The 25,399-nt window shown below is 40.9% G+C and overlaps 1 protein-coding gene across 2 annotated transcripts; it reads left to right on the top strand.

The window, feature by feature from the left end:
* The first annotated feature begins 76 nt into the window (after window positions 1-76).
* Window positions 77-24,532, top strand: celf3a (cugbp, Elav-like family member 3a). 2 transcript variants are annotated; one of them, XM_041052826.1, is made up of 14 exons: window positions 77-419; window positions 1,318-1,470; window positions 3,332-3,414; window positions 12,611-12,659; window positions 14,677-14,802; window positions 15,867-15,946; window positions 16,466-16,609; window positions 17,943-18,087; window positions 18,760-18,909; window positions 19,148-19,207; window positions 19,867-19,971; window positions 20,509-20,652; window positions 20,809-20,941; window positions 23,665-24,532. In XM_041052826.1, exons 2-13 carry the CDS (start codon window positions 1,326-1,328, stop codon window positions 20,934-20,936), a joined length of 1,359 nt encoding a protein of 452 aa, XP_040908760.1. In that variant the 5' UTR covers window positions 77-419; window positions 1,318-1,325; the 3' UTR covers window positions 20,937-20,941; window positions 23,665-24,532. The 2 variants fall into 2 exon arrangements, with proteins under 2 accessions (XP_040908760.1, XP_040908759.1); XM_041052825.1 differs by having other exon boundaries at window positions 14,674-14,802.
* Window positions 24,533-25,399: the final 867 nt, after the last annotated feature.

Below are 25,399 nucleotides of genomic sequence, written 5' to 3'. Positions count from 1 at the left end.
GAAGAGGACAACCAAGCAGACTGCCACTTCCCTTCGGTTTACTGAAGGAAGCCTAAATACCAATTTATCTCAACACTCTCCGTTTAGCCAAGCCAGTGAGAGATTTCTTTATTTTTATATCAGATTTATTTGAGGAAAAAAAAAAGAAAAAAAAAACGGAGCATCTGTCAGGAAAGAGCAGGGGGGGAAAAAACAACAAGCAGATCTAGAAAAACACGCTCATGCCGAATAAAGGACCGTCGCTGGATGTTAGTTGTGTTGTTTTAGGGGGGGTACAGGCCTAACTTGTTACAGGATTCAGAGACGCTCTTACAGACAAATGAACTGAATAATTGAGATTTGATAACTAAATAACAGCGGGGGGAAGAAGAAAGGCATCCACCGATTCCGCCGATTCTCTGCCACGAACAGCACCACAGGTATGATTTTTTTTAATTTATTTATTTTTTAACTCTTTCTTGGTTTGTGTGTTTGGTCAAATGTGTAAAATCATGTTCAGGTCATTGTTGTTGTCACCCACGTCTTGACAAAGAGAGCGGAGGTCTCCAGCTGTGTTGACAGACACACTGGCATGTTTCTGTGGGGGGGCTTGAATACAGGCGGCCTAGACCGAATTCAGTGCGAGGAAGGGTTGTGTTTACTATTATTTACTGTGATGTGACTTGAATTTTTTATTATCTATATGTTGGAAGAGAGAGTATATCTTAGCCTTGTAGCTATGAATCATGAATATTGATTCCAAATGTTCACGTACAGCCAAGAATATGGAAGTTATGAAATCTGAATTTCATTTTCTGTAATTGTTTTTTTTAATAAGACAAAATAGTGGCTTCAGCTGTTTGAAATGATGTAAGAAAATGTGTAATTGCTTTCAAATCTCTCTGAAAGAAAAGTAAATACTATTCCTGCAGAATATGTAGTTTTTATAGCTCTTGTAGTGTGTCTGTGATAGTCAACAGTGAGTTCATAGTGGAATTAGGTTACTCATTGAGCATTTTCATCCATTAATATAGCAATATAGTATTCAATATAGTAATCATAGTGTTATTTATGTGTTTTGCCATGATTACTAATACATTTTAATGTGAAATCTGTGTTATACACTCCTAAAATCTACCAGAGGATTAGGTCTACCATATTTCTGAGGGTGTAGAAACTATTATTTCAGCTTCCCATTCCCACTGAATGCTCCCATCTGCACCTCCATCCCCGGCCTCCTGTTTGCACCTCCTGTGCAGTGTGAATTTAAGCCTGCAGGCTCCTGTCTGCTCCTCCTGACCGCCTCCACTCTGTGTGTGTCTTATTATTCATCCCCAGACTTCTCAATGAAGGAGCCTGACGCAATCAAGCTCTTCATCGGGCAGATACCCCGAAACCTGGAGGAGAAGGACCTGAAGCCCATCTTCGAGCAGTTTGGCAAGATCTATGAGTTGACAGTGATAAAGGACAAATATACAGGGATGCACAAAGGTAAGGACCAAGAACTCCCATATGATGAGATTTTGTCTCACAGAGCCCAGTATGGAGAAAAATGTTGTTGATTTAGTATTTATCATTATTATGTCATGACAAGATAGTGGTGAGAGCGAAAGATGTAATTACAGTACTTTCCTCTATATACCCTCCAGTTATGACTGTATTCCCAGTAACTATCAGTGAGGCTGTTCCTCATTTAGCTGTTGTCCCCCTGGAGCCTCTTTAGGGATCCCAGTGAAGACAAAAACACAATATTTAATGCACAGTTGGTGGAAAACACGTACCTTCGCATTTCCAAATATTTTAGTCATTGTTTCTGTTTTGGATTACACTGAAAAAAATGAGCTTTGACTCAACTTTAAAAATTGAGGTAATGACTCATACTAAGTATTTTCAAGTTGACTCAACGTATTTCCATTCATCTCCCTAACTAAGGATTTTTTTTTTAAGTCAAGCAATAACCATTTTAGCAAAACTGGGCAAACTATTTTCATTGTAATAAATTATTTTATTTAGATATGTATTTTCACGCTGCCATGGTTTGCAAGCTTCAGCCTGCTCATCAAGAGCAAGTTGAGTTTAGTGTCCTGACAATGGACAATAGGAAGGGTCAGGGTTTTCTGCCACCAGCTCTTGGATTAATACCCAATACACTCTTGAACCTTAGTCAATCTACTACAGGCACCCTTATTGGGGAGCTAACTAACTGTATTGCAACAATGGAAATGTGGAAACAGTAGAAATATAAACTAACTAACTAAATATAAACTAATTGAAAAAGACATAACACTTTGGTCAAACTCTAAAATTAAAAACTGTAGACTACAAGAATGAATAAATAATTTTAGACTGTTAGACTTAAGAAAATATGCACAATAAACACCACTGATATAGGTTTGACAGTGTAAAATGTTGCACAGCAGTTCTCCATATAGGTGCATTATCATTACCAGAAAGATAGTGGTCTCAGATCAGTCTTAGAAAAAGTATTTTGTCCATCCATAGTTGGTCTCATATGGTGATATCAGTCAGTTTGAAAGTGTTGGTGTCACCCATTACTGCTACTGCACATCACGTGGTCAACGGGCTTCCCATATTTTGGAAGAAAACCCTCCACACCTTCAAAATCCTGTTTGACAGATGGACTTAAAGTGATCTAAGCTAAACAATGATCCTTGCTGTCATTTCTAATGCACAGAAAACAAAGGCTTTTATAAATCCACATAAACCATCAGTCATTTGGGAGACGTATGGGGCCAGGTGGTATCAGTCCTCTAACACCTATAACACCTATTCTGCATACATTTACATATTCATGATTTGTGGGAGCCCTAAAGGTTAATGAAGGCCTTTCTCTATTATGTGGGACTGCATACATTTTGCTTGAACAGCGTGATATTAAATACTCATTCAGACTGCTTGTGTCTGAGCAGTCTCCAGGTATTATGATTTAATAATCCCATAGATCTCCGCTGCTACTGGGAGAACTATTTAACAAAATGACAGTTGTTCATTGTTTTTATTTATTAATTTAGTTTTTATTTATTTTTTCATTCAGCTTTAAATACATATTTAGAAAAATGATGTCCTGATTAAAAGCGGGAAGCTTTTTTAGAAATGTTAAACACTTGCTGACCCAAAACTGTTGTTAAATTAAACCAAAGCACATATATTAAGTGACACATTTATAATAGGTCAGTGATGTTTCTGCCCACAGGCCTTCAGGGCAAACAGCCAATTAAGATTAATTTACAATAACATGGCAGGGCCAACACTGACATTATATATAGCATATGAATCACACATTAAAAATACATACGCTTATAATTGCTGATCGTCTACTGTTCATCTCCAGGATGTGCCTTCCTGACATACTGTGCACGCGAGTCCGCCCTCAAAGCCCAGAATGCACTGCACGAGCAGAAGACACTACCAGGGGTGAGTGTGTCGTTGTCTTTTCGAGTCCTCAGCAGCTCACATGCATATAAAAGGGAGCAGAATAACTGGCATTCCAGGCTATCTGAACTCACCACACAGACACACGTGGACACACAGTGACACAGGAAAATTAACCGAGTTTGACATGTCGGCCCGACTTCCCCCTTTAGCTGATGTGCTCCAATAAAGGTCAGAGGCTGCTCTCCCCTCTTATGTTTCATATGTGATGCATCCAGACATATCCATCCAGTTAAGGCATGAGTCATCTTGCTACATGTCATGGGTCGAAAGAGACAGCTATGAGGCTCGCTGCTGGAGTGACTTCGCCAGTTCTTATTCTGTCTGATGTTTTGCTTCTTTTTTGTGTCTCTCTCTCTCTCTCTCGCTCTCTCTCTCACTCTCTCTCCCCCCCTCTCCTCTGTTTCTATCCATCTCTCCCTCTGAATTCTAATCAAAGTTAAACCTAGCTTTATTAGCATAGCCAGGCAGCAGGTGTGCTGCCAAATGACATTTCCAGAGCTAAATATGACATGACAGCCGCGTCTCTATAATAACCGACTATATGAGAGACAAGGCGACAAGGCAAGGAATTACTGAGACAGAGTGTGCTCCCAGACTTGCCTCTGCTTCCTCTTTTACTAACAAGGCTTTAACCCTGTTTCCTTTTGGTTATTTTTGTTGAAATCTACATCATTCACTTCTTTTTTTTTTTTTCCTCTCCTGAATGACAGCTTGTGGCCTTAGATTTTGAGGGAGGAGCGAGGAAGCAGGTGAACAGTGTATGGCTGCAAATAACTGTTATTTGCAGTATTGATTAACCTGTCAGTCTTTTTTAAATTTATTTTGAATAATTGGTAGATTGACTGGCAAAATATGACCATAAGTTCTCAGCACCCAGAATGATGTAGCCAAATTATTCACTCACAGAAGAAAGAAAACAAAGAAATAATCATATTTGGAAAGCTGAAACCATTTCTTTTTGTCATTTTTGCATTAAAATAAAAGCTAAATGAAAAAACAATCGTCAAACTAATCAATAATGAAAATAATCATTAGTTGAAGGCCTAAAACAGGAATAAACACCAACCCTCACAATCGGTGAAGCCCGAACCAGCAATTAATTGACCTAAACAATGACTTGATTATTTAAATCACTGGTGGCTAATTTTCTGTCAGTCGACCAATTATTTCAGCAGCAGAGTAGTGTTGTAATGGCAGGCAGGGGGTTACTGGGGGTTGCAGAGACAATTTGAAGGAGCAGGCTGGTATTAGGGTGGCAACAAAAGAAATCCTATTGTTAGCATGACAGTAGCATGACCTTCCTGACCTCTCGTAGGGGATCAGCAGGGCCCAATGCCCCATGGCTAAAGCCCTCTTCCCCCTGTGTTTCTATCCCAGCGGCTCTCCTCCTCACAACCTCTTACCTCTAAGCCGTATGGAACAAGCTAAACCCTCCCGTGCTCTCTCAGTCCTTCCCTGCCCTCCCCCTCCTGTGCCAAAAGGAAAAAAAAAAAAAAAAAAAAAAAAAGACGAAAACCATCTTATTAGCTCCATACACGCCCACATGGACAAGAACTGCTTCCCACCCCTGCTACCAGCTGTGGTGTAATTGTCATCTAATTGCACCTGCACTGCCAAAGAATAATTAACTTTGGCATCTCATGGTCGGGGCGATACAAAAGAAATAACATGAAAGCAATTATAGGACTGAGAGGAGAGAGCTAAACTGAAAGCACACCTGAATGTAGAGAAAGCTGAAGGATGTCATTAACACTCAGTGCCTCTTTTTTTCCCATTTCTCCTCTCTGGGAAGTAAGTGTCGGACTGCTATTTCACTGATTTTCTTCTCTCAGCTAACAATGGAAAAGAAGAAAGAAGGGGAAAAAAGATAGAGAAAGAAGTCAGGCAGGGGCGAACAGATGGTTGTATCGGAGTGGCACCTGGCCTTGTGTTTAATTTCAGGTGAGAGGAGGAGGAAGAGCGTCAAAAGCACATTGAGCCGAGAGCGAGGAAAGCAAGTGAGAGAATGGTGCGGTTGGGAAAGGGAGAAAAACAGTAAAAACGATTCACTCTGAGAGGAAGTGTGGAAACGGAGGTTGGGAAGAGAAAAAAATTAGGCGAGCTCATTCTGTCCTGCTTGGGCATCTTGTACTCTTGTCCCCCCCTGTTCTTATCGCTTTATCTCTGTGCTGTCTCAGGCCAGTTTGTCCAGACTCATCAGCTGTGGTGAAGCTCACAGAGACAATAACATCCAGTTATACCATGTCGATCCAGATTTTTTGGTTTTCTTAGGCCTCGATGATGGTGAACTGAATATATTTAGGTTTTGGGCTGTTGCTCAGACAAAGCAAGACATTTCAAGATGTCACCGTGGACTCTGAGAACTTCTAATGAGCATATTTTGCTATTTTCTGACATTTTAGAGACCAAACAAAAATAATTGGTAGAGGAAAACATTTGGCATTTTTGTAAGTACTCTTAATTGCTTTCTTGCTGAGTTAGATGAGAGGATTGATACCACTCTCATGTGTGTTTGGTAAATATGAAGCTGGAGCTGGTATCTGGTTTACTTAGCTTAACATAAAGACTGGAGAAAGGGAGAAACAGCTGGTCTGACTGTATCCAAAGGCACCAAAATATGTTAACCATCACCTTTGAAGCTCACTGATTAATACATAATATGTTGTTCATTTAAGAACCAGACTTCCTCCTTGTTCACTCTTTATGCTAAGCTAACTGGCTGCTGGCTTGATGTTTATCTACAGAGCAGTATCAATCTTCCCATCTAACTTTCAGCAAGAGAAAATATTAATACTTTTTTCCAATATGTCAAACTTTTTCTCCAATCAATAAGGAAAAGAATTGTTAGCTGGAGCCTTAAAGCTCATATCTGCTTCAGTGGAGACACGATGTATTGCTCCTCATAAACACTCACTTACTTGAATTAATATTTGCAACAAAGCCTCACCATCAATTTTAAATCCAGTAACTATTTAATAGTGCAACTGTGCCCAAGTGAGAAAGTAGCTGTGTGTGTGTGTGTGTGTGTGTATTTGGTGTGTATTTGCATGTGCAGTGGGGGAAGGGAGGGCAGGTGTTCACACTAACAGGGTTTAATGAAGGGTGTGTGCTTTTGTGTGTGCGCGTGTATGACTGTCTGTTTGCTTTTGTGCGCACGTGTTTCCGTAGAGAGTACACAACCGAAGACATGGATGGATGCATGGACGGATGGAAGTTGTTGGGTTTATTATGATCTCCTCTCAGGTTTCTTCATTCACAGTGTGTGTGAGAGTGAAATCTGTGCTGCGAGGCCTTCTGTGTTTAAGCTGCCCATACGAGAGGAAAGAGCCCTCTTTGAGTGGAACATCTGACTAAGCCTGACATTTACTCAGCCATAAGTACTCAGACTGAGCAGACAGAGGGGTTTTATCAATAGTCTGAAATAAATGCATATGCTAAATATAACCCAGGCTTTTCACGCAGGATATGAGATGGGAAGTTGTATTGCCAGAATGTTGTAATTTGTGCCCTTAATGTCTGAGTAAATGTTCTGCTGTTGATACACATGGGCCATGACCAGTTGCAGGATGATTTTAACAGTCTCATATACCTGTTAGCACTGTAGACCTCTTCAATCTGTGCATTTTGTCTCCTTTTTTTTTTATAGCAAAGGCAGATAAAAAGGTAGAAACTGTTATTTAATGTATATCAAGGCAAAAAAACCAAACTAAAACACACAGTAGATACACAAATTTTATGTATCTGACATTAAGCAGATAAAGCAGTACCTCTGTTAGTAGCCTGTGTCTTGACGTCATTGAGTTGCGGGGATGATGATGATAGCAATTAGCGCACCTCAGAGCAAATGTGTTCACTTGATGAATATATCTGGCGTGGATTCATTTACATATGCATGCATATCAATGTGCAACGGGGACGGTGCAGGACGGGCGGCGCTGACTGACAACAGAAAAAGGGCCCGTGCTCTGTACGTCACTGTGGGGCGACTGTAGTGATGAATGCAGATTGGATTTACAGAGGTGGTAAATGGGTGTGAATTAGAGAGGAATTGGATAAATGGAGGAGGGGTGGGACAATAAGCGAGGGTGGGGGGAGGGAAAGAAGAAATGAATGAAAGTTTGACATAATGAACAGTGGGTGGCAGTAATGGTGGAGGGGGTTGGAGGTGCATTGAGGCAGTGTGTTTATCAGCTTAAATACAGACATCTGTTACTGAGAAATAGTGTGTTTCGGGGGGTTGGGGTGTGTGTGTGTGTGTGTGCGTGCGTGCGTGCGTGCGTGCGTGCGTGCGTGCGTGGCAGGCGAACACACAAAAGTGGAAAGGGGCTGTTGTCACAAAACTCATTAGGCTCTTTGAACTCTTGCGTAGGACTGGTCATAGTACGCATACACACTGCGCTACAGTGGAGTTTGAGAGTGTAAACCATGCACAAATTAAAAAAAAAAAAAAAAAAAAAAGAAAAGGAAAAGAAAAGTAGGACATGGGCCCTATATGTACCCACACACACACTCACACATAAATCTGCCCGTGATTCAGTTCTTTTCCCCCTCTGCTCCACTGAGTCGAGTCAAACAACACTTGACATGAATATTTAACAGTCAGAAGAGACAAAACAATTGAGAGTCAACTCCAGTGTTGTTAGAAATTTACTCTTTGATATTCAGTTTCTCCACTTTGAAGGATTTTTGTTGGCTGTCTGACAAAAAGGCTGAATGTCAGCTTCATGTTGATACTGGACAGACTAATGAACCCTGTAGGAGCAGGAGACAACCCTGGGAAGCAGCTTTGACACTGAAGACTGGCTTATTGATTAAATATTATTGAACTGTACAGACGTCGTGCTGTCAGTCTCTTTGTGTTTGATTGATTTAGCGACTGGCTGAATTCAGGAGACGGTAGAGTTTGTCTCCGCTTTGTGTGTTTACCCGCCCGTGTGTGCGCATCTGTGTGTGCATCCACGTGTGGAAACATTAGCAGACCGTACTAGAGCATCTCTGCTTTTTTGTCCCTGCCTCTGTTGCTTTGTTCCAACTCTTTGTGCGAGCTCACAATCATCCGCGTCTGTTAATCTCATTTTTTTCTGTCTTTTTTTTTCCGTTCTTTTTTTGGCCTGTGAATACACCAATTTCCACCTGTGCTTCTTCTTTTCCCCCGGGTGAATTCACAAGTGCGTCCCAGCGTAAGTGCATTTGCGACGAGGAGGTGGATGGAGAAGCGAGGGAGCAAGAGCATCAGAGACTGGAGAGGAACAGAGCAGGGATGAGAGGGAGGGGAGGGGGGAGGGGGAGGCGGGAGGCGGGAGGTGGCAGGTTGATTACGGTCGCAGGTCTCGTTGCCTGGAGACGGCGGGGACGAGGGATGCCAGGTTGCTTGGCGACCGGCACGATGCAATGACCAGCGCTGTGTGATGGAGCGGAGGGGAGGCGAAGACGGAAAATTGTCTTTGTGCCCCCCGCCCCACCCAACTACAACCCCCCCCACACACACATACATACACACACACACACACACACACACACACACACAGACAGACACACACACACACTTTACACCCCCCTACCTCCAACTCTGCCTCCCTGCTGTAAATGTTCTTGAAAGAGCAGGGGAGATGGTCTCCGCTGATATATTTACCATTCAGACTGGCTGCTTTTCAGGGCAGACAAGCAGAATGGATTGAAATTGGAAGAGAAAACAGGCGACAGAAATGTGTCACCCTCACACAGCAGCAGCCTGCTATACAGACTTAACAACACTGGCTACGTTGAGCTGAAAGTATAGAGATTATCATCTGCTCTGCGGGTCATAATAGGAAGGCGAGAAAAATGTCATCATCAATATGCTTTGCTCACTCCGACTGTCAACGATCCTCTATCTAAAACGCATTTATGTTGCCGTAGTAGATGAAAATGCATTTACATTGGAGTGAGTGCCACTCCTTGGTGTGTATGGACGTTGATGACATGGGGGGTCATGCATTATGGCGAAGGGGTCGAGCTGTGATTTGATTGGATAATCTATGGATTTAATATCTCATAATCCTTGTGAAATCCCCTGCGGCATCACAGAGCGAAAAGATTAAGTATGTGTAGATGTGTGCTCATGTTGCTGTGACCGACAGGAGCAGACAGAGTGTGTGTGTGTGAGAATAATGTATGTGTGTTTAGTCTGAGGATGACTGTATATAATATCTGCGCTGTGTGTTTGGAGATGGGGCGCAGGGGGAGGAAAAAATCAAATAGCAAAAAACACACTGGTAAAATGGGCTGTTGATCAGGCAGGTTTTGCCTGTGTGTTGTCTGTGCACAGTATGGGACTGTTTTTGTAAACAAGCCTAAGAGAGAAAGGGGAGGGGAGGGGAGCAACAGGAGGAGGAGGGGAGAGAGCAAATTACTGTAAAGTGTGTGTTAGTGGTTTAGGCTTAGAGGGAGATATTTTTCTCCCTGCTTCTGCATCTGCTCTCGAGGCAGCGCCAACATTCAACAGGCACAAACGCTCCCTCCATCATCCTTTTTTTGTTCTGTGTCTTTCATTTTTCCTTCCCCCCCATCTAATCCCTCTATCTCTCGACCTAGAAGCACCCTTTGTCCTCCTCATTTGCTTTTCACCCGTCTCTTCCACACGTCGTTCAGGGCAACCTTGTTTACCTGATGTGGGGTTCTCATCACCGGGGTTGTCATGACGATGGCCATGCGAGCGCAGTCTTCGTCAGAGCAGCGGGGCCGGTTGCCGTGCCGATCTGAAGTAGCACAGCCTTGATGCCTCCACTTCTCACTGTTTTCCCTCTTGTATATTCTAATTCCAATCTCCTGAGCCATCTGCTGCGCTTCTCCTTATCACCACCACCACGGCCTTCACTGTTTGTCTTCCTGCACTGAAATATGGACCCTGGGATTTTTTACAGGCGTCATTCAAATATGTGATTAGTCAAAGATGTCACATTAAACTGCTGCCAGGAGGTTGTAGTATCAGCTTTGAGTCCATAACTAAACTGTGAGATATTTTTTATATCTGTATCAGAAAAGTAACTGATCTAATCTGAGTCTGGTTTCATAGTAGATTTGAAGAATCTGTCTATGTGTATTTTATGTGCACAGGACCATAGTGACCACCGAGGACACCAAGGTCTTGTTCTCAGTATTTGTTTCTCAAGAAGTTATAGCATGAAAAAGTGTGAAAAACCTCTCATGGACAGGTATATGTGAAAACATGAACTCATGCTTATTTACATTTAGGTATATGTCACATCCCTAAATGTATGTGATGTATTTTTTTGGTGTGATTAAAAGGAAACTGTCCCAAATTGCCACATCTCGTCAATAACAAAAACAAATAAAGAGGTAATCATGGTAACATTTTCTTTGTTTCCATGTCCACACCTTTTTGAAACATTTATTTTTTTAAAAATTTTGAATCCTTAAACCACCTTTTTAAATGTAAAATGTGGCATGTATCTTTAAATTTAGTCAATAAAAAAAGCTGAGAGAGCATTATGATTTAAATAAATGTGACACAAAGAAAAACAAAAAGTGAAAGTCTGACAGTGATCAAATAGTACCCACAGGCCTTCATCGGCCCAGTCAGAATGATGTTCTCTTCACTGCAAAGAAAAAAAATACATCTGATTTTATGCAACTACTAAACTTTACCTAGAATTTAAACTAAAATTACTATTCACTGATTGCAGGAGCAGACCTCCATTTGCTTGAGTGATTGGAAGATGGTTTTGAGACTTTGCTACTTCATCTACTCTATCATCCAATTAATTGGTGCAATCAATTGGATGTTCGCAGTGAGGAGACACAGGGGCCCCCTGCAGCAGGTGTTGGTGGTATTTCAGCTGCTGGTTCTGGTACGGTGGCGGCACGGAGATAACACTGTTTGTGCATGCGGCCCTGTCGGTGGAGCGCAACCTCGGCACCGATCAATAGTGTCTCCGGGTGACCGATCACAGCGGATCAATCAGTGACACGGGATCAGTGACTGGCTGAAATGTCACCAGCTCCATAATTAAGACCTTCATTAAGCCACAGTTAACAGAGTGTCACTCTGTTGCTCTCACCTCAACTCCTCACCTACATCTCCCTCCTCCTCTCCCTCCTCCTCTTCCAGCCCCAGCTCCACACACTCATCCCCCACCTCCATATGCTCCTTTCCTTCCCCTCAATCCCTCTCAATCCCACCCTTCTCCCTTTTGCCCTTTCTTGTTTGTTCTTTCCTTTATTTCATTCAACACCTCTTTTCACTGTTTTCGTGCTCTATACATTTGAAAGACGAGGTGCAGAGGCACTGATGTGTGCACATTTTCATATGGGGATTTTATTAAGTAATGGGGAGGACATTTGGGAAGAAGTACAGAAAAAAATGGGATTCCAGCAGCTTTTTGATGAATTATGAAAAGGTCGCTTAATCCTTCTCTGTGTCGTGTGTGCTCTACTTTTTCTTTGTCATTCCTTTGTTCTTTGTTTTCTTTTCTTTTTTTTTAGATGTGATTCCTTCCTTTCTAACTCTGTATACCCCGTCTGTCTCTGCCTCTCTGTCAGGCTCAGAATCTCTCACTATTCTGATGCTGCGTGCTCCTGTAATCCAGATTAGCCGGCGAGTGTTCTTAATCTTATCACTTCCCCAATCCCGCGTGGGTGTGTGCTTTTCCTGGTTTTGTGTGATAGGGGGAGAAGGAACGATAGACGGCGGGATTAGAGCTGATTCTGAGAGAGACTCAGGGAGAAGAGTTGGGGAGAGAGAGAGAGAGAGAGAGAGAGAGAGAGAGAGAGAGAGAGAGAGAGAGAGAGACTGTGCGACACTGTGAATGTAATATCACACATATCAGTGTCAGCCATGGTCTGCTGGAGTAGAGCTGGCAAAAAAGGGAAAGGAGAAAATTATTGGGGGAACGTAGGAGGCTGGAGCACAGGCTGAATTCACAAACATCCCTACAGGCATATGTGTCGCTATGACGTCATATTACAGTAATAATAGATGGGTTATGTGAAGTCAGTATGTGTGAATGTCATCTCTTGCAATTAACAGGACAATAGTGGCCACATTTTGATCAAGTGCCATGGTAACATTTCAGTTACTGCCAATTATTTCGTTTTTATTTCAATTATTTGTTCATGGTCACTGCCCCTGTTCTATATTTAAACTCCCTGTGTCATGTGGCCTCTGTCTTTTCAGATGAACCGCCCAATCCAAGTGAAGCCGGCGGACAGCGAGAGCAGAGGGGGTAAGAGACACCTGTCCCTCACCCAGACACACAACACCTGTTCAAACAACAGCGCCTTCACAGTGCTGTTCACAATCAAAAATATAAATCTTAACAAATTATTTAGTCAGACATCAACACTTCTTGCAACAAGTGAAGTGTTTTTCTTGCAACAAGTGAAAAAAAAAATAAGTTTTTGAGAGCAGTGCTTAGGAATGTGACAATATCTCAAAATGACAGTGATAACAAAACCATAATCAAGACAATATCATCTGATGATTAAGGACATTTCTACAATCAACTGCAGCAACAACAATTTGCATAGAAAACATTCAAAATTTGATCATTCCTCCAGCAGATTACTGCTTTAACAAAACCATGATTTCAAGAGTCAGTATTAGATCCAATTACCTCTTAAATTTCTATTTTGTTGCACATTCAAACCAGCACAAGTGTGCTTCAGTACTGGATTTGCACAGCTGTTTTCATAAATGTCTCTGGAGAGCCTTCTGCCCTGACATCTAATCAATCAGTCACCTAATCAGTTAGGATTAGTTTCACCCACTTCTCAACATTTGTAAGCACATTATTATAAGTTCCTGCTGTTTCTGAAAACTTAACGATTTTGTTTTTATGTGTTTTTGCTCATTTACTACAATTCATATATATTGTACTTTATTGTTGCCAATTTTACAATGAATGCCACAGTTTTATGGCAGCTGTTGATTTTCAGCAAGGTATAAGAATCAATTTGAAAACTGGAAGCTTGGTTGAGGCACAGCTGGCACTCCGTCACACATGCAAGGCTGTTATTTTGTCAAAATACAGGTAAAAGACTGGTTATAAAAGTCTGCCTGTATAGTGTTTGTTTTTTTTGCAGGTAGGAAAGCTATGACATCTGAGTACAAATTCTCCTTTTCACTACACCGCTGATTTGTCATGGGTGTTTTTTTTTTCAACAGAGGACATTTTGACATGCCACAATAGGAAAAGTACGGGTGTAAATGATACAATTAATGAAGGCTGAATTGCTTCATTTTCATCATCCTGGTATTGTGCACACTGGCTCCCTGTCACACTGTCACAGCTTACAGGGACACCTGAACAGACCTGAGCCATTGTTCGTGTTATTAGTAACACCTACTGCTTTTCCTACTATGACAAGTCAAAATGCCTGCTGTGAAAAAGGCCTGTTGAAGATCCACCTGCTCCAACATCTAATCAGTTACCTAATCAGTTCATTTTCTCCAACTTTTCAACATTGTGAGAACTCATTTTATTTTAGCCTGTTGTCAAAGACCTTAAGAAGGTTTTAGCTTGTTTACTGTAACGCACACATACTATAAACTGGTGTTGACCATTTTGAAAAGCCACTGGTTCCCTTACATTTCAGTATTCAATGACAGTTAACTTGTAGACACTTGAAATACGTGTGAGCTAGATAACTTGCTGGGTGGAAAGGCTGATACGTTTCATAGTTGTAACAAAGCAATAAAGACGATGTGACATGTTGACTGTGACTGATTCTGCATCTCATGCTTCAGGTCTCCAACAGATGGTTTCCGTACGGTGTTTTTCGTACGGTGTGTGATGGAGAGTAGTGTGCTGAAATGTAAAATGTACGCGTTTGTAGTGAATGGGCTAAAACATGCAGAAACGCTGGTCTGATCCCTCACAGACGGGGACAGACGGAGCAGCTTCTCTGACAACACAGAGGGTGACAAACATTTGAGTCACCGCCAGATGCTGTTTGTTTGTTGTGATGTTCATCTTACTGCACTCTGGTGGCGAGCTGAAGTATGGCAGGCTGACACCCACCCTGCTTTGTAGCTGCTTATCACACTGTTGTTTCTCTGTTATTCATGCATGTACGGTGACATGGCACTTCTCCCCCTTTCCCCCCTTTTTCACTGCCTGTGTCACCTCTCTCATAAAACATCTACTTCCACCTTTTTCCTTCTTTAATCGCACTCACATTATCCACACATTATCCTGTTTTCTTCCCTCCCATCCTTGGCGATCTCCTTCCCCTTAGAAGACAGGAAGCTGTTTGTGGGTATGCTGGGGAAACAGCAGACGGACACTGATGTGAGAAAGATGTTCGAGCCATTTGGCAGCATAGAGGAGTGCACGGTGCTCCGTGGGCCTGACGGTACCAGCAAAGGTAATAAACACAAGATGCAAACTAAAACAAAGCTACTGTATACACAGCATATAACACAAAGTGTTCTATATAAAATCAAAGCAGGATAAAAACACAGACTGCTCTTTCTCTGTTAGATTACAGACTTACATAAAAAGGTTGGCATACGCAGATTTAATATTAGACATTTTTCCTTTTAACAGTTTATCTTCTTTCCATTTCAGATCATCAGATGATCAGTATCGCTCATCATCTGATGATCTGTTCCAAATTTTTGCCTACACACACTAAACTGTTGTAGATCCAAAAAAGCCATGTCTACGAATTTTGACTATGCTTAGTATTATACCCACGCTGATCTGTTGTACACTCAAAAACCACCAAATAGTGCCTGTACATTTAGGCATTTATAGACACGACTTACTACTGAATTCTGAATCCTGTTGGCTTGTTTGTCCCAGTTATGAGGATGCAAGATGATTTTGAAAAGCTTTACCACCTCCCCCCACAGTTTCCAAAACACCTGTTTCTTAAGTGTCCTTCAGCTTTTAAAGCACTACACTATGAAATGATTGCAGCTGTGCGACGCTGACTTTGCTTAACTATTCGTATTTTTATTCGGGCCTGAGAATTAGGCCTGCGGCACATTACCATCACGTGAATGTAAATTTCTATTGTCACTAACAACAATGCTAATGATATTTGCCATGTAAATCAAAGTCCGGCGACAGTTCAAACACAGATGCTAGATTTTTCTGCGTTTGTTGCATGAGGCATGACTAATGGTGCAATAGGTTTTATGGGTCATGGCTAATGATGCGTTTGGTGGTTTTACGGGCTGTGATTGATGAAGCAATGAATGTTTTGTGGACCATGTTTAATGATGCCTTAGTAACTGATGAAGCACTAGATGTAAGACGGCTCCTAATGTATTTTTAAAGGGAAGTAGTTTCTTTATACTGTGTGTGTGTGTGTGTGTGTGTGTGTGTGTGTGTGTGTGTGTGTGTGTGTGTGTGTGTGTGTGTGTGTGTGTGTGTGTGTGTGTGTGTGTGAGGCCACGTTTAATGGTGTGTCATTTTGTGTAGGGTGTGCATTTGTAAAGTTCCAGAGCAACGCAGAGGCCCAGGCCGCCATCAACGCTCTGCATGGGAGTCGTACTTTACCTGTAAGTCACCTCCCTACACATACACACACACACACACACACACACAGACAGAGAGACACACAAACCACACAAATACAACTAGTTACACATACACATGGTTACACATAAACTCAAATAGACACACTCAGATGCTCCAAATCCAGTCATTTAGACACTCAACATGGTGACTCAGCTAATAGTCACCACTTCTCATTTCTCTACCCATCCTCCACACACACGCACACACACACAGACACACACACACACACACACACACGCACACACACACACGCACACACACAGAATAGAGGACAAAATCTTTGTAAAATGTGCCTCTCGGTTTTCTTCTGCTGGAGGTGATTTTTTACTGTGCTTCCATGCAGGTTCACTAAATTAAAAGAACAACTGAGGTTATATGAAAAATACATATTTATCTATGTTTTTCTGACATTTTGTATAAACATTTAACATGTATATAAACATATAATTTTAGCTTTATTATTGTCTATTTGCTAACATTTTTTTATGTTACCTCCACAGGGCGCCTCATCCAGCCTGGTGGTTAAGTTTGCCGATTCGGAGAAGGAGAGAGGGCTCAGGAGGATGCAGCAGGTGGCCTCTCAGCTGGGCGTCATCAGCCCCATGACCCTGCACCTTGGGGCATACAACGCCTACACACAGGCTGTGAGGAACACACACATATACATTTCTAACACACTACCTCCAAAGTGTTGCTGAGAGGTCTATATCCATTTTTTTATTAGATAAATATCCATAATGAAACACAGAGGAAATAACCTTACAATCTGGTTTCTGTTCAGTTTGTTTTAATGCTTGTTTCCTCGCTTTCCTGTCTGCTCTCTTCTCTCTGTTTCCGTCTGATGTTAACTCCAACTCAGCATCAAGCCTTATTTGTATAATCAGAAAGAGATCAAGCTTGAACCATACGTGACTTGTGACCAAAACAAGTAAAAGATGTAAAAGTACTGAAGCAAAAGCTGATGTTACAAAACGTAAAAATGATTTGACTCAAACTGTGCTCAAAGAGAAGACTCAAAATATATTTTTTGGAAAAGCAAATCTTACTCAGTGTGATATGTTCCATGTGATTCTCATAGAAGAGTTTTAATGCCATACTAGATAATGTTGCCAGGAAAAATTACAATTTACAGTGTAGAGTAAAGCCACATTACCGCTCTCGTGTTTGCTAATTGACCGTTTAGTGCAAATGGTTTTAGATTTGGCTCATTAACAGTTGTTCAATTTGTGATGCTTAAGGAGGCCTGACAACATTTTTACTCTGCGGTGGATGTGTTCACAAAGTGCTGTACTTCATTAAACTAAAACATAAACATTATATAAAGAAAAAAGAATCATCAGTAAAGCGCAGGTCCCCTTAAAAACTGCACAATAGGAGAAATTCAGTCAGTTATTTTTACCCTCACAGTTTAGAGCTGGAACACGCTGCATGATTTGAAGTCAGATCATTACCTTGCTTTGGCTTTAATGACTGATTAGAAATACTGTGAAGCTTCCGCACTGGTTTGCAAAAACGGAGCAGGCCACCAAGGACAGCTTGTCTGTGTTGTGTTGCAGAGTGCAGAGATGCGGCCTTTAGACATTTAGTGACTCCTGATTGAGGTTGAGTCTGGAGCCATCGCAATTATATTAAATGGTCCGGACTTTTATGACTGGGTCCCGTTATTTGAGCTGTTTCATAATGAAAATCTGAGCATAATGTGTCTGTCTACGATTGTAATCTACAGAAATCACTCACTAAATGTCTGATGTTGAGCCTGTTTAGTTTTTTAAAGTCCTCTGGAGTGTTTTTGTTTTGTTTTGTTTTGTTTTACTTTACAAGCTTGAGATTAGACTCACTGAAGATACACTTACAGCCTATACTCTGCACACACAAACACAGACACATTCCTCCTAACTTCAAATCTCCTGGCTGCTTCTCTCCCCTTTCTCACCCTGTCCTCCCCTCTCAATCACATCCTCTCTCTCCATCCTCCAGTTGATGCAGCAGCAGGCCCTGGTGGCGCAGTCGGCCTACCTCTCTCCTGTTGCCACGGTGGCGGCGGTTCAGATGCAGCAGCTCGCCGCCCTCAACCCCAGCAGCATCATTGCCACGCCGATCGCATCCATCACCCCATCCTCAGGTAATGAGAGGCAGAGATGTCTGGCCCCGACCGGCCTTGATTAGATTTCTGCTTGAAATATGAGGACAGATACGCAAGGAGAGGTGGACCTAAGAGGACAAAGCAACAAACATATATTTTGTAGTTTTCTCTCTCTTTATCAGACTGTCATGATGTTAGCCACGTTAGCTTTTACTTTTAAGGTATAAAAACCAATAAGATGGCAGCTGAGTTAGAGAAGCCTGTTTCCTGCACATAGCTGGATAGTTTATATTATATCCTAACTGATACTGTATGTTTGAAGCTGATGACAGTATTGACAGGATGTTTGAGATTTTTGTGACTCTCATGAATTTTTATTTTTATTTTATATATTTCCCGACAGTATTTCTTTAACCTGAAGTATTGTGTTAAAGCTAGTGTACTGGCAAGTATTCATTGCTTCAGTTTAGAGTAAAACAAGTAGTGAAACTATAGAGAGCAAATAGTTGGCATTTTTATATGAATGACTAAAATAACTGATAATCAAAACTGGAATTCAAATAGTTTTATGTTGATTGATGAGTCTCTTAGTCATCTCAACACAAGTCTGTACTTATCTGCTGTTTTTCCACAAATTAAATATTTATGCTGTCAGTGAACAAAAAGATGAAATTAAAAAAAAAAAAAATCATGTCCTGAACATGTCTGCAGGTACCAGCACTCCACCCTCCATCGCAGCCACACCTGTTCCTGCTCTGCCTCCACCAATTGCAGTGAACAGCTACCCCTCTGTGCCAGCTCCACCCAACGGCCAGTCAGCCACTGAAACCCTGTACACCAACGGGGTTCATGCCTATCAAGGTACATCCATCTCACCCTAAGTGAAGAATGACTGTGGTTCTGTCATAAAATGTTCCTCCACAGGCTTCCTGCTCCGATGTGCAATAGCGAGGGTCTAATTAAGAGGAAATGAAATGAAACTAAAGCACTGAGAGTTATTTGGAGCGTGCTGATGTGCTCCAAATAGCATTTGGGATTTTTTGTGTGTGTGTGTGTGTGTGTTGGTGCAGTTTGTGATGATATGCTTACTTTGTCACAGCTCAGAGTCCTGTCCTGGACCCCCTACAGCAAGCTTATACAGGCATGCAGCACTATACAGGTGAGCCTCACAGTCTCAGTACTAATTGTGTTAGATGTGTGCGATACAAAGCTATAAATTGTACCGTAAACTGACATTTATTTATAGAAATGCATTTCTATGTGCTTGTCTTACTGCTGCTCTTGATAATAATATGCATATGTTATTAGAGGTATCGATGTTTGTAGGAGAAAAAGCAAACTTACAAAGTTCAAACTGATTTCAGATGCACAAACAAATAATTTCACAAATATTCAGTTTTTGTTGCATGTTACATAAAATTTCACCACTGTGCCTCTGATTTTTTTTTTTTTAAGGCTTAGTTCCTAGAAATAACTTTTCAATCTGTGAAACCAGAATGCAAAACAGTTTTATGCAACATAATGGAATACAGCTACATTACCTTTGCACTCCCCGACTACCTGACACTGCATGTTTAAGCAGAAATTTACATCCAAAGTCAAAACATAGTCAATGCACATATATTAAAAAATGTAAATATCCTGCAGCTCTATAGAATGAGTCATACATCACAAACTATATGCAAAACATCTCCCAGCTTTAGCAAATCTGTAGGTGGGAATGCAGCTCTGTCAGATGTTGATGTTGAGTAAAAAAATGATTAGTTTGCAGTGCTCTGCTTGCCCGCTCTCTGCTCACCTGTTCCTCCTCTCCGTCAGCCACCTACCCTGCTGCCTACGGCCTGGTGGGACAGCCGTTCCCCCACCAGCCCACACTGGTGGCTCAGCAGCCGCAGCAGCCACAGCAGCTGCAGCAACGGGAAGGTAAACTCAAAGAGCACAAATGTGGAATAATCATATTTTAGAGAGACATTCCAGTGGTTTGGCATGTTTTAGCCCTTTTGCCACAAATCACTCGAACTTACAGAACAGGTAATCGTTTTTGGAAAACAATGCTCCTGTGTTTTACAAAGCTGATTGTGTTTTCCTCCTCTGTCATTCGAGCTATCTATTGGTTTTCATTCGTTTTTGTATGATATGAAAATGAAATGTCCAAAGGTAACAAAATCTGCCTACAGCACCTCTAACTCTTAACAAGAAAACAAATAATACTGCTTTTAATATTTGATTTTATATTCTATTCTGTTCTTGTGTTTTGGTTTTGTAGTTTTCTTTTTCATTTACCAAACTTTTCAAGTAAAACATCTCTGAGCATCAAGAGCTCTGTAAAATAAAATATTGTTGCTCACTGTTCCTCATACGAGTGTTTCCTCAACACTGCAATTTTTACTGATCTCGTAACCTGTCCTGTCTCGTCATGTCGTTTCCATGTCCTTGTCTCTCTCCTGTCTTTGCGTTAAGGTCCCGAGGGCTGTAACATCTTCATCTACCACCTGCCACAGGAGTTCACCGACTCAGAGATACTGCAGATGTTCCTGCCCTTTGGAAACGTCATCTCTGCAAAGGTGTTTGTTGACCGCGCCACCAACCAGAGCAAATGCTTCGGTGAGTCACGGTGGTGGTAGCAGAGATGGTAATGTCTGTGATGGCCATTGTCACCTTGTGGTGTTTACAGACTTTCCTTGTTATGTAACAAAAGACATGTTTTCACCTTACATGTAATTTTAGCCTCATTTGCTTTCACCTTTTTTTCCTCCTTAGGTTTTGTGAGTTTTGACAACCCGTCCAGCGCCCAGACTGCCATCCAGGCCATGAACGGCTTCCAGATCGGCATGAAGAGACTGAAGGTGCAGCTGAAGAGGCCTAAGGATGCCAACAGGCCTTACTGAAGGAGGTGAGTTACTGTGTATTGACGAGGAGGGCTTGGGCAGGGTTTGATAGACAGCTGGAAAATGTGTCTGGAAGTTTAGGAGGCAGAGTGGATGTAACTGGGGGCTCAGTACTTAAATGCCTATCTCTCATGTGGAACTGAATAAGTCAATAACCCTACAGTAGATTAACTTTACTGAGGTGGCAACGCTCTTAAAATACCATCAATCTGAAATACAGTGCAAGGATCAGAAGATACCTATGTTGTGTAAAAGTGGCTCCTTCTCTTTCTGCCTAGTTTGTAGGGACAGTTTTACTGAGAAGTAGACTTTTACTGGGTTCAAATGTTCTGTCTAACCAGTGTTCTGTCGCAGGGTTGAATGCCAACTACTGTTCGTCATTAATTTTTTGTTTTACTTTTCATTTATTGTTTTTGTGCTGTGCCATATGCCATTTTTCCTGAAAAAAACATCACACCACTCTCAAGACTGTCCCGTCCATACATATATCGTGGAGACGTGCGTCGCTATGGCTACGGTTGCCTAGCAACCTCTAAAACCTCCCCCCTTCCTTCTCACTGCGTTGTAAGTTAATTGGCCTGTGTTGGTTGCTGTGGCGATATTGCCTGTGATGGTTGCCATTAGCAATTTTTATTTTGGGCCGTTGCCTTGATTCACCATGCTCAACTGCATGGCGGGTTACTGTGGCGACCATGAAGTGTGTTTGGTGCGTTGTGAGTTTCCTCTCATTATTTTGTCCTGGTTTTTAATCCTTGCAAACACTGATCAATAACTGTCACTTTACCTCAGCATCTGTAAGTAATTGATTATCATGACATGCTGTTTTTTTCTTTCCTAAAAGCTTCAGCGATAAGAACTAAATTAGCCTGTTGTCCATTAAATATGGATATAATAGAATTTTTTCTTTTTAGACTTTTTTGGTTTTGATTACTTTCCTTTTTGTTGTCTGTCATGATTATCATTCTTACATATTCCCTCTGTTTAGTTGGTTGGTGTGGTAGTTTTTCGGTGATGCGGGGTTTTTGTTTGGTTGTAACTCAAATCCAAGTGACTTTGTGCCTGAACTTTGTTTGGTTTTTGTGAGACTGAAAATGTACTGAACGTTCCCCTGTATATGGTTGACAACAAAGTATTTGTGTATGAGTGACTCTGCGTGTGAGCGTGAGACAAAGAGCAGGTGTGTGCATTCATATTTGTGCGACTGTTTTGTATTGAGTAGATGTGAAAAAATATTTGTGTGTAAGTGTGTGTGTGTGTGTGTGTGTGTGTGTGTGTGGTGTGCGTGTGTGTGCGTGTTGTACCAACTGAGACACTAACTTTGCTCTAGAAGGTTTTGGGTAAAGCTGTTTGGTTCCTGTGACACGTGCTGCTGGCTGAGGAACTGCATTCCTCTGTAGGAATTCTGGAACATCGAAAACATAAAAAATAGGAATCAAAAATACTCAAATAATATAACACAAAATGTCCACTTCACATCAGAAACAACCTGAATTATTGTGTCTTTTGCACAGGGTACCTGCAGGTTATTAACATGAATAAAAAGGAAAAAAAAAAATCAAATAGCATGCCTTAAAAAGCCTGATGTTTGGTTTCTAAGGATTTTTCCTAATTTAAACTATAACTCAAGGATGTTTCTTGTCCTGAAAAACAAAATGAATAAGGTTTGAATCATTTTTAGGCTGAAAACCAGCCAGTAATTTTTCTCTGTAGCACAAAAAAACCCCAAAACACTTCCATGGCAAATTAACACATTTCATTGTACTTTAAACGCCCCTTAACATACAGTTTCCCCCGTCTTTCTTCCTTGAGTGTCTTTAAGGCACCACATTGTGTGACAGCTTGTTTCAGCTACTCATTGAAGATAAATGTTGTTTGCACTGAGTGAAATATTCAAACCCAACACTCCATGGTTTTCATGCATACAGCATTTATTATATACAGCACATTATATGTTCAATATACCAGATCATTAGTGCATAATTTTATTCAGGCTTCCCTTAAATTCACCCCGACATATTTGATATCTTTAGACATTTTGTTTCAAATGAGAATTAGAATTAATAGAAAATAAAGCAGGTTTGAACAATAATAGTAATGACTGCTTGTTAAGGGGTTTTTAATGGAGTCGATATTTATAAGTGAGAGATAGTTCACATTTACTGCTCTGATACACAATTGGTATTAAATAAAGGTAAACTGACTTTAAAAACATGTATTAAAAAGTGTCAACAAGTTGTTTCTGGTACCTGCAGATGCCCTGTTTGCAGCACCCTGCATCACAAATAAACTTTTTGGTGGATGATTCCTAAATGCTGGGTCTGAAATCTTACCTCTCTAACTACAGTTTGGTGACCAGCATGGTCCTGAGGATTATTAGAATAAATGTGAAAGAATCTCCAACTGTTTTCTAATATTTGGAGAGTTCATCCCCTACCAGAATTCCTACCGTGCATGTTCTGAATTAATTTGCCTGCCAAAAGATATGACAGTATTTCTGAGAACGTGCATACACTTGCAGCAGTATGACTGTCACTATTTGAGTTGCATGGACACTAGTTGATTACTGAGACTCCCCCTGAGGCGTCAGTGCAAGCAGTGTGTATTGCAGACACCACTCCACTTCCAAAGTCTTAAATGTACGTGTTTTATTCCTGTGATTTGGTTTAAAATGCTGTGTGCTCTTTTTTTCTCTCTCTCTGTCTCTGTCTCTCCTCTTCTTTACCTCCAGGAAAACCTAAGAGTTCAATCAAGAAAAACCACTTGGGATGTCCCAGCCTTTTTTTGGTTGTTTGACCAACCGTATAGCACAGGAGCAACACTTCACAAAAAGCAGTATCACGTGTATGCGCTTACAAAAACACCAACAACAACAACAGCAGCAGCAGCAGCAGTAATGTCAGCAACAAATACATTCTCAGAATCAGCATCCGCAATATCAGAAGTGCTCCAGAGTTCCTACTGTATCATTCCACAGCTGGATTCATTTATATTATGTACATATTCTATTGTCGGCAACAAGATCTACATGTTAAGAAAAAGCATATCACTGATGTTATTCTACTGAACAGGGTTCTACTGTATAGTGTGATTTGTGGTCTATGGCGTAAACAGAAGGCCAGTCTACACAGTCAGAGGCAAAAGAAAATACTATTCTGTATGATTACCATTGGTAATATTGTTATGTAGAGTTAGTTTTATTATTTATACGTAAATTAAAAACATGGGGTAATTAAACTGGAAGAGAAATGGATTTCCTCTCACTGTACATACCTTGGTTTAAAAATGGAGTTAAAAGGACTTAAAAACTTCACGAGTTAAGATTCTCTGCTGCCACTACTTTTCAAATTAACAAAGCGGAAGGAAGGGCTGGGAATTTTTCTATCTTGATTTTTTACGTTTAATTTATTTGGTAATCAATTTGATGAGGGGGAAAGATGTGAAAATTTCTTTTTTAATTTAAGAGGAAAAAAAAAGAGGATTCCTGCGGTCTACAAGACAATGGACACACTTATAGAGTTTTTAATTACATAAATGTACCTATGGAAGTTAAAAAACAAAACAAAACAAAAACATAATGTTTCTTTATTTATTCTCTACAATCGCTGTTTTAAAACATATGTCTTTAAAAGAAAATAAAGTACAATTTAGAAAAAAAATGTCAGTGTGAGAAATGTTCTTAATGTTATTTACTGAATAATTTTGTCCTTTTTTTTCCCAGTGTGACGAATCACAAAAATGAAATGTCTTTCTTCCATTTGTTTAAACATTCAAGAGAATAGACAAAGGTTGTCTCAGAGTTTGGGTGTTTGATCATAGGGGAGTTTGCCGCTCTCTATAGGCCTGAAGAGGTACTGAGGAAAGTGGAAAACATCTGAACTCGGGTCCTGGTTGCATTTGATCATGGAGCAAACTAAAAAACTATAAAACTTAACAAGAAATGAAATAGAATAGAATTTTTTTTATGTTCTTATTTTATTTTAATGGAGTGTAATTATACGCCTGTAGACAATACCCATTATAATTTGACAAAATTATGTTAAACCATCAATGATCCTATTTCAGCAAGCTCCCATCATGATTTACTGATGACTCTGCCTGCTTAAATATCCAGCTCAGGTATGAAGAAGATGGAAAAGGCTGAGGTGTGTGTAACCACAGCTGGGGTGTGCAGTGAATCTGTCTGTCACAGCATTTTGGGTTTGGTCTGATGCGTCTAAACATGCCTCGGCCCTCTTTGGCATGCCTGTGTGTATGAGGGGTGACTGATGCCACACACACACTTTGTAGGATGAGGAAAAGTTGATATTGCTGCTGTGGCAATTAAGAAGACTGTAGCTTGAGAATCCATTGTCATAAGCTAAGTTTAGAATAATTAGCCAATGCATCATGACATGACAGGAAAATATTGAAGAGTCACTTTTCATTATTAGTTTGACTAGGACTACACAACAAAGTCGAGGTGA

The sequence above is a fragment of the Toxotes jaculatrix genome, chromosome 13 (genome assembly GCF_017976425.1).
Source record: "Toxotes jaculatrix isolate fToxJac2 chromosome 13, fToxJac2.pri, whole genome shotgun sequence".
Taxonomy (NCBI): domain Eukaryota; kingdom Metazoa; phylum Chordata; class Actinopteri; family Toxotidae; genus Toxotes; species Toxotes jaculatrix.
Note: the sequence above shows the minus strand (reverse complement) of the source record. Positions and strands in the feature narration are given on the sequence as shown.

Excerpts from the sequence above, each read along its gene's own strand:
- celf3a (XM_041052825.1), top strand. The coding sequence starts at position 1,326 with ATGAAGGAGCCTGACGCAATCAAGCTCTTCATCGGGCAGATACCCCGA. Across the intron at positions 14,803-15,866 it reads GCCTGACGGTACCAGCAAAG|GGTGTGCATTTGTAAAGTTC; the intron begins GTAATAAACACA and ends CATTTTGTGTAG. Across the intron at positions 20,653-20,808 it reads CAACCAGAGCAAATGCTTCG|GTTTTGTGAGTTTTGACAAC; the intron begins GTGAGTCACGGT and ends TTTCCTCCTTAG.